The sequence below is a fragment of the Alosa sapidissima genome, chromosome 12, assembly GCF_018492685.1.
Source record: "Alosa sapidissima isolate fAloSap1 chromosome 12, fAloSap1.pri, whole genome shotgun sequence".
NCBI classification, from domain to species: domain Eukaryota; kingdom Metazoa; phylum Chordata; class Actinopteri; order Clupeiformes; family Clupeidae; genus Alosa; species Alosa sapidissima.
The window spans coordinates 36,017,148-36,026,900 of NC_055968.1; the positions used below are offsets into that span (position 1 = coordinate 36,017,148).

Sequence of the window (9,753 nt, forward strand, 5' to 3'; positions counted from 1 at the left end):
TGCTTTTTGGGAAACTCCCGAGTCCCGGCAAAAAATGGCTTCCATCTGACCACTCTACCATAAAGGCCTGATTGGTGGAGTGATGCACTGATGTAAGACTGTAAGGCCTGATTGGTGGAGAGCTGCACTGATGTAAGGCCTGATTGGTGGAGAGCTGCACTGATGTAAGGCCTGATTGGTGGAGAGCTGCACTGATGTAAGGCCTGATTGGTGGAGAGCTGCACTGATGTAAGGCCTGACTGGTGGAGTGCTGCACTGATGTAAGGCCTGATTGGTGGAGTGCTGCACTGATGTAAGACTGTAAGGCCTGATTGGTGGAGAGCTGCACTGATGTAAGACTGTAAGGCCTGATTGGTGGAGAGCTGCACTGATGTAAGGCCTGATTGGTGGAGTGCTGCACTGATGTAAGACTGTAAGGCCTGATTGGTGGAGTGCTGCACTGATGTAAGGCCTGATTGGTGGAGTGCTGCACTGATGTAAGACTGTAAGGCCTGATTGGTGGAGAGCTGCACTGATGTAAGGCCTGATTGGTGGAGTGCTGCACTGATGTAAGACTGTAAGGCCTGATTGGTGGAGAGCTGCACTGATGTAAGACTGTAAGGCCTGATTGGTGGAGAGCTGCACTGATGTAAGGCCTGATTGGTGGAGTGCTGCACTGATGTAAGACTGTAAGGCCTGATTGGTGGAGTGCTGCACTGATGTAAGGCCTGATTGGTGGAGTGCTGCACTGATGTAAGACTGTAAGGCCTGATTGGTGGAGAGCTGCACTGATGTAAGACTGTAAGGCCTGATTGGTGGAGAGCTGCACTGATGTAAGGCCTGATTGGTGGAGTGCTGCACTGATGTAAGGCCTGATTGGTGGAGTGCTGCACTGATGTTTGTCCTTCTTTAGCTTCTCTTACTGAAGTGACGTTGCCCAACATCGCTTATAGCACCTTAACCCTTAAAGGTGGAGGTTTTTGAATGTTCCAAGTTCCGCAACAATTGAAGGTTCTAAAATTCTATGTTGAATTCAATGAACCCAGATATTCTTTAGAACGTTCATTTCTCAACATTCCTTTAAGGGTTAAAGAGTCTGAAACATAACAGAACATCACTTATAAGCACCTTTAAGAGTCTGAAACATAACAGAACATCACTTATAGCACCTTTAAGAGTCTGAAACATAACAGAACATCACTTATAAGCACCTTTAAGAATCTGAAACATAACAGAACATCGCTTATAAGCACCTTTAAGAGTCTGAAACATAACACAATGTGGAAAAAGTGAAGCGCTGTGAATACTTTCCGTATGCACTGTATGTGACATCACCTTACACAAGTCTATGTCAGAATCTATTTAAACTTTTATGATGTTTTGCTTGACAGATATTTCACACATTTTCTGTTTCACTTGTGCTAAGTCGTTGGACCCCTTACTAAGCGTGAGTCAGTGCTACAGTAGGATGCATGTGTTGGATGGCTTCGCTTTAGCCTTTTCTTCATTGTTGTCTTGGGTCTCGCCAGGGAGCTTGACGTTAGGATCCAGTTTCTTCAGGCGATACATGAGTCTGAATTGGGCCTGGAACTTCCGCAGCGGGGTGAAGTTGGACCGGATCTCGCCGGGACAGCGGAACGCCTCCTTGATTAAATGTCCAAGCTGTGACACGGCCACCAGTCCGTCCTTCTGCGTCAGCATCCTGACGATGGGCGAGTAGACATACTGCACGTAGAGCAGCCTGCCTGCAGCACACAACATGCCACACAGCGCTAATCATTACATAGCAGGAATCACTGACAACAGGAATCACTGACAACACACCACACAACGCTAATCAGGAATCACTGACAACACGCCACACAGCGCTAATCAGGAATCACTGACAACACACCACACAACGCTAATCAGAAATCACTGACAACACACCACACAGCGCTAATCAATACATAGCAGGAATCACTGACAACACGCCACACAGCGCTAATCAATACATAGCAGGAATCACTGACAACAGGAATAACTGACAACACGCCACACAGTGCTAATCATTACAAAGCAGGAATCACTGACAACACACCACACAGGGCTAATCAGGAATCACTGACAACACGCCACACAGCGCTAATCATTACATAGCAAGAATCACTGACCACAAGCCAAACAGCGCTAATCATTGCAGGAATCACTGACAACACGCCACACAGCGCTAATCATTACGTAGCAGGAATCACTGACAACACGCCACACAGTGCTAACCAATACATAGCAGGAATCACTGACAACATGCCACCCAGCCACTTTATACACAGCGAGAATCACTGACAATACACCACCCAGCCACTTCATACACACGCCACACAGCCACTGACACTATAATAATATAATGACTAAACATCAGTTGCAGAGTAACAACCTGTCTCACAGGGACTGTGTAGCAATAACCGAACACATTATCAGTTGACAGATGAGAACCATACAACAGCTAACACACATACAACATGCAACAGTGTACACACACACACAACATGCAACAGTGTACACACACACACACACTCAACATGCAACAGTGTACACACACACACACACACAACATGCAACAGTGTACACACACACAACATGCCACACTGTACACGCATACAAAAGATGACCACACTGATGTCCACTTCATTAGTGCAGACTACATGTATAGAGATGACCACACTGATGTCCAGTGACTGTAGGGACACAGGGACAGCGTCCAGACACCAGCAGAGGGGGATAGAGAGCAGAGAAGTGGATCAGAGGAGCTCTTACCACTGGCCACGTCCCACACTTTAATGGTTTTGTCCTGGGATCCGGTGAACACGTACTGGTCATTCACAGAGAAGGCGGCACACAGCACCCCTTCAAAGAGGAACCCCTACAGACAAACACACTTATACTTATATAATAACATAATAATGTTCAATCAATGTAAATACACAATGCCTTTATGTCAAGTGCCAAACCAGATAGTCGATGAAGCTACAAAATCATTAAGCCTTCACTCCTCAAATGGGCCTGGCAGTAAAACCTGGACACTAACCCATGGCTCTCCAACCCTTTCCTTAAATATGCTCTCAGTTGACAGCTTGTAATATGCTCTATCTATAGAAGCCAAATGACCTTGTAATATGCTCTATCTAATAGAAGCCAAATGACCTTGTAATATGGCCAAATGACCTTGTAATATGCTCTATCTATAAAAGCCAAATGACCTTGTCTGACCTTTTCCTACATGGTGTCTTCTGTTCTAGCACATTTGAGACTGCTGTCAGCTGTCTATTTCTGATCTAGTTCCCCTTGTGTGTGTAGACGTGTCCAATCTAGTTCACCTTGTGTGTGTGTAGACGTGTCCAATAAGGTCCTAATGACTAGACAAATGTAAAGGCAACAGATGAACTGGCTCCTAATTCAGGTACATGTAACTACACAGCTGTGTGTTTCTGACCCTGTAGTCCATGGTGTGGTCGAGTCGCAGGGGCGAGAGGCTCCAGAGTCTCTGGACGCAGTCCTGGGACCCCACCAGGGCCTGGCCACTCCTGTGGCTGAGTGCGACGCAGGTGACGCGGGCCGCGTGGCGGTCCAGAGGGGTGGACGAGGCGCTCTTGAAGTCGTAGAGCGTCACGTCGCCGCGTTCCGTGCCGCACAGGAGCCGGCAGTCGGCCAGCAACGCCATGCAGGACAGCGGCGAGCGCAGCAGCGTCAGCGGGAACCGCTCGAACGGCCCATCCACACACGGGAAGCTGTCCCGCGCCGTGATCTCAAACAGACACACCGCGTCGTCGTAGGCCACCGCCATGCGAACCTCATGTGGGCTGATGGTCATTCCCTGGACCTTAGATATGGTGAGACCAGTTTAGACCAGTTTACACCAGTTTAGACATGTACATACAGTATACACTATTGATGAGGATATATATAATACATAGATGAGTATACTGCATATGCACTAGCTCAGTAGAACATACTAGAACAAGTGAAGAATACACAGAGACCAACAGAGACCAGCACACTCTGATTTACAAGCTGATTTAAAAATAACACACGACCCAGTTGAAACATTTCACAGCAAAGGGAACAGGGCTCCTGGCCCACAAGCACATTCTCATTCTCTCCACCAGGGGTCTCAAACTACCGGCCCGCGGGCCACAAGCACATTCTCATTATCTACACAGGCCTCCTGGGCCACAAGCACGTTCTCATTATCTACACAGGCCTCCTGGGCCACAAGCACATTCTCATTATCTACACAGGCCTCCTGGGCCACAAGCATGTTCTCATTATCTACACAGGCCTCCTGGGCCACAAGCACATTCTCATCATCTACACAGGCCTCCTGGGCCACAAGCACGTTCTCATTATCTACAGTCACAACTCATTTAGTTAAGAGCTGAAAAGCCCATGAAATGTAAGAAACGGACACTGGTTTGTAACTGTAATCCTTTCAGAACATTTGACCGATTTGTTGTTGTTGTTGTTGTTCTGGGTTGTTGTGTACCTGGGGCATGTCCTCCAGTGGGGGGATGCACAGGGTTTCCAGGGGGAAGTCCAGGGGGTAGATCATGACGGTGCCGGTCCTCAGGCCGCAGAACAGCAGCCGCTTCTGCTGTGCCAGCTCCAGACAGAGGACCTCCGCCGACGTGTCCATGGCGTCCGCAGACGCGCCTGCGGGAAAACAGGCCCCACTGGTCAAGCACGCTTGGGTTGATATTCTCATCACTTTACATAGTACAAACAGATAGACAGATCTGTAGAAGGGGGTCACTTGCGCTTCAGCCTGGTTGGTGCTCACGGAACAGGACGCAGAAGTCAAGAAGGGAGATCAAAGGTCTAACAGGAGCCAAGGAGCCAAGGAGCAGGACCGGAGCACTCAATGCTCAACAAGGAGCAGGACCGGAGCACTCAATGCTTAACGTGAGCAGGACCAGAGCACTCAATGCTTAACAAGGAGCAGGACCGGAGCACTCAATGCTCAAGGAGCAGGACCAGAGCACTCAATGCTTAACAAGGAGCAGGACCGGAGCACTCAATGCTTAACAAGGAGCAGGACCAGAGCACTCAATGCTTAACGTGATTTTATTTGTACAAACTGACTAATGTTTCGACGCCCATGTGGCTTGTGTCCTGCTCCTTGGATCCTGTTAGACCTGGGATCTCCCTTTTAGATAGACAGATATTTTAGATGATAGTTTACCTATATATCCAATCAAAGAAATACATAGCAACTTTGTGCAGCTTGAAAAGGGTTGTGAGTACCAGTAGTTGACTTAGACCCAAGTGACTACATGACTACATGACTCAGATGAAATACAGTGTGACATAAAGCAGTGACTACATGACTCAGATGAAATACAGTGGGACATAAAGCAGTGACTACATGACTCAGATGAGATATGTGTCATAAAGCAGTGACTACATGACTACATGACTCAAATGAAATACAGTGTGACATAAAGCAGTGACTACATGACGAAATGACTCAAATGAAATACAGTGTGACATAAAGCAGTGACTACATGACACAGATGAGATATGTGTCATAAAGCAGTGACTACATGACTCAGATGAGATATAGTGGGACATAAAGCAGTGACTACATGACTACATGACTCAGATAAAATACAGTGTGACATAAAGCAGTGACTACATGACACAGATGAGATATGTGTCATAAAGCAGTGACTACATGACTACATGACTCAGATGAGATATGTGTCATAAAGCAGTGACTACATGACTCAGATGAAATATAGTGGGACATAAAGCAGTGACTACATGACTACATGACTCAGATGAAATACAGTGGGCTGTATTTTGGGCACCAGCGCATGGCGTAAAACTCGTTTTTCACCCGCGGTAAGTTTAATTTGGTATTTTGCACGTTTATTTTTTAAACATTGCGCCCAGGGGTGTGGCAATTAACAACCTAGGGAGGGGCCTGGCGCGTTGTCTAAAAATCGCTATCGTACACCACCTAAACCTGGTCAGAAGTCAATGGCGAGTTGTTCATATGCTATTTTATGAGCGCATGTCAACAGTCATATTGGCAGGTGCACGCACCATCCTTCTATCATTCATGAACGCACACCAGCGCACGTCCATGCAAAGTATTACAAATTGCACGATTACAATGGGAAACATAATTAGAATAAAGATATTACGAAATACTGTACATCTCATGATGAGTAGTTATTCATCATCATTTGCAAATTGGTAATGATGGTTAAAGGTGATTAGGGGAGAGGCGAGAGACACGTATGGAGCACAGCTGAAGATGCACTGTCACAAGATATAAGCAACTCCTCTGCAGGATAAATGTTGTTTTATTCAGTCATTTGAGCAATATTAGGGTAAGTGTTGCTTTTTCCAGCCTATGTTTTCGATGGTAACCCATTGTCAGTCAATAGTGAAAGTAACTGCATATAACTGTCTTCGTTGACTGACACCTTGGTGAAGTTAGTTTCACTTTGCTAATGAGTTCAAATAATAGACGAGTGCAAATGCGTGAAGGCTATGCTAGGTTTTAGTAATGCATGGTTTAAGAATGACTATTTCATACGGTCTCGCAAGCAGCCTCCTTCAAATGCGTCGTTGAATGCCAAAATACCGATGCATTTATTTGACATATCGCGCTTTGCGCTGTTAAAGGGAATGACAGATGTCATTCTCATTGGTTTAAAATGATGTTACGCCCCAAACACACCCATATGACTGATTAAAAAACCTAGGAACACCTTGTTGCGCCATGCGCTCCACTTTTGATAACGAAACCCCTCCCAATGTGAACTGGACATCCTACTAAATTTGAATAGACTTTTGACGAGTGACGATGAACTTTAGAATGTCATGATAGTGCTTAGTGTCATAAAGCAGTGACCACATGACTACATGACTCAGATGAAATACAGTGGGACATAAAGCAGTGACTACATGACTACATGACTCAGATTAGATATGTGTCATAAAGGAGTGACTACATGACTCAGATGAAATATAGTGGGACATAAAGCAGTGACTACATGACTACATGACTCAGATGAGATATGTGTCATAAAGCAGTGACTACATGACTCAGATAAGATTTGTGTCATAAAGTAATGACTACATGACTACATGACTCAGATGAGATATGGTGTGTCATAAAGCAGTGACTACTTGACTCAGATGAGATATGTGTCATAAAGCAGTGACTACATGACTACATGACTCAGATGAGATATGGTGTGTCATAAAGCAGTGGTTCAGGGACAGAGGGCTGTAGTGCAGTTCTCATACTTGTGATGTCACCTGTTGTACAGTCCCACGTGAAGACTTCTTTCCGGTTACCATGCTTCACAAAAAACGCCGTCTGTCCGTCTTTGGACAGGGTCACCAGGGAGCAGTTAGCGGGGACGGAGGTCTTGGCTTTGTGCTTGGGGTCAGAGTTCAACTGCCACACCTTCAGCTGACCGGAGCAGGCCGAGGCTGACACGACCGTCTCCCCGAAGACAGCTAGTGAGGTCACCCTGGACCCCACGCCATGGAATGTGTCCAGGAGTTTTCCGGAAGACAGACACCAGACCTGCACGATGAGAACCACAGAGGAAGACCAACAGCCTCCAATAAGTTAGCACAAAACACCCGATCACAATGGATCTAAACCGTAGTGCCTAAAGAAAACAACCATAGCGCTATTACAAAATAATCAATCCCATGTTACTGGTTCTCCCTCAGAAGTTTCTAAATTTCATGTTATGATGTTCATGTGCAGTGTCCAGGCCTGGGGAGAGTGTGTGTGTGTCCAGGCCTGAGGAGAGTGTGTGTGTGTCCAGGCCTGAGGAGAGTGTGTGTGTGTCCAGGCCTGAGGAGTGTGTGTGTGTGTCCAGGCCTGAGGAGAGTGTGTGTGTGTCCAGGCCTGAGGAGTGTGTGTGTGTGTCCTGGCCTGAGGAGAGTGTGTGTGTGTGTCCAGGCCTGAGGAGAGTGTGTGTGTGTGTCCAGGCCTGAGGAGAGTGTGTGTGTGTCCAGGCCTGAGGAGAGTGTGTGTGTGTGTCCAGGGTCCTCACCCTGATGAGCTGGTCCTCCGCTCCGCTGACCACCACCCCGGCCTGACTGGACGCCACTGCCGTCAGCACTGTGGCATCATGGGATAGCTCGCAATGCCGCTGCAGGGAGCCACCGGGCTGAAGCTGCAGTAGAACCAGCACCCGCTCACACCCTGTGGACACAACAGGACACAACAGGACACAACAGCTCACACCCTGTGGACACAACAGGACACAACAGGACACGACAGCTCACACCCTGTAGGCACTACAGGACACAACAGGACAACACCACCACCATCATAGTTAATCATGGAGGAGATATATACATACACCGCCATCATAGTTAATCATGGATAATCATGGAGGATATATATATACATACACCACCATCATAGTTAATCATGGAGGAGATATATACATACACCGCCATCATAGTTAATCATGGAGGAGATATATACATACACCACCACCATCATAGTTAATCATGGAGGAGATATATACATACACCACCACCATCATAGTTAATCATGGAGGAGATATATACATACACCGCCATCATAGTTAATCATGGAGGAGATATATACATACACCGCCATCATAGTTAATCATGGATAATCATGGAGGATATATATACATACACCGCCATCATAGTTAATCATGGAGGAGATATATACATATACCGCCATCATAGTTAATCATGGATAATCATGGAGGAGATATATACATACACCGCCATCATAGTTAATCATGGAGGAGATATATACATACACCACCACCATCATAGTTAATCATGGAGGAGATATATACATCCGCCACCATCATAGTTAATCATGGAGGAGATATATACATACACCGCCATCATAGTTAATCATGGAGGAGATATATACATACACCGCCATCATAGTTAATCATGGAGGAGATATATGCACAGTGTGTGACTTTAGTGGTGGTGTGTTACAGGTGACTTTAGTGGTGGTGTGTTAAAGGTGTGTGACTTTAGCGGTGGTGTGTTAAAGGTGTGTGACTTTAGCGGTGGTGTGTTAAAGGTGTGTGACTGTAGCGGTGGTGTGTTAAAGGTGTGTGACTTTAGCGGTGGTGTGTTAAAGGTGTGTGACTGTAGCGGTGGTGTGTTAAAGGTGTGTGACTTTAGTGGTGGCGTGTGGCGGTTGGTAACCTGCTAAGAGCGTCCTCTCGTCCTCGGACACGGAGAGGAATGAGGCGGAGCCAGGGAGGTCAGTGACTTCATGTCTGCCACTGATACAAACCTACAAACACAAAGAGATGGAGAGAGATGTTACGGAGAGAGACACACACACATACACACACACCACACACACACTGATACAAACCTACAAACACAAAGAGATGGAGAGAGATGTTACGGAGAGAGAGAGAGAGAGAGAGAGAGAGAGAGATGGAGAGAGATGTTACAGAGAGAGACACACACACATACACACACACCACACACACACTGATACAAACCTACAATTACAAAGAGATGGAGAGAGATGTTACGGAGAGAGAGAGAGAGAGAGAGAGAGAGAGAGAGATGGAGAGAGATGTTACAGAGAGAGACACACACACATACACACACACCACACACACACTGATACAAACCTACAAACACAAAGAGATGGAGAGAGATGTTACGGAGAGAGACACTCAAGTCCGTAGGTTACACTGATTCTACAACAGCTAAGGGGGGTTTTACTCCACTAGCGCGTCT

The 9,753-nt window shown here is 46.4% G+C and overlaps 1 protein-coding gene across 1 annotated transcript in view; it reads right to left on the minus strand.

Moving 5' to 3' along the window:
• Window positions 1-1,252: 1,252 nt before the first annotated feature.
• nwd1 (NACHT and WD repeat domain containing 1) overlaps window positions 1,253-9,753 on the minus strand; it is a 28,631-nt gene continuing 20,130 nt past the window's right edge. The window contains exons 15-21 of the mRNA XM_042056554.1: window positions 9,202-9,292; window positions 8,046-8,197; window positions 7,279-7,564; window positions 4,502-4,668; window positions 3,452-3,838; window positions 2,776-2,881; window positions 1,253-1,724 (exon numbers count right to left, since the gene is read on the minus strand). Coding sequence (XP_041912488.1) covers window positions 1,438-1,724; window positions 2,776-2,881; window positions 3,452-3,838; window positions 4,502-4,668; window positions 7,279-7,564; window positions 8,046-8,197; window positions 9,202-9,292 — 1,476 coding nt within the window. The 3' untranslated portion in view covers window positions 1,253-1,437. The remainder of the gene's footprint in view (window positions 1,725-2,775; window positions 2,882-3,451; window positions 3,839-4,501; window positions 4,669-7,278; window positions 7,565-8,045; window positions 8,198-9,201; window positions 9,293-9,753) is intronic.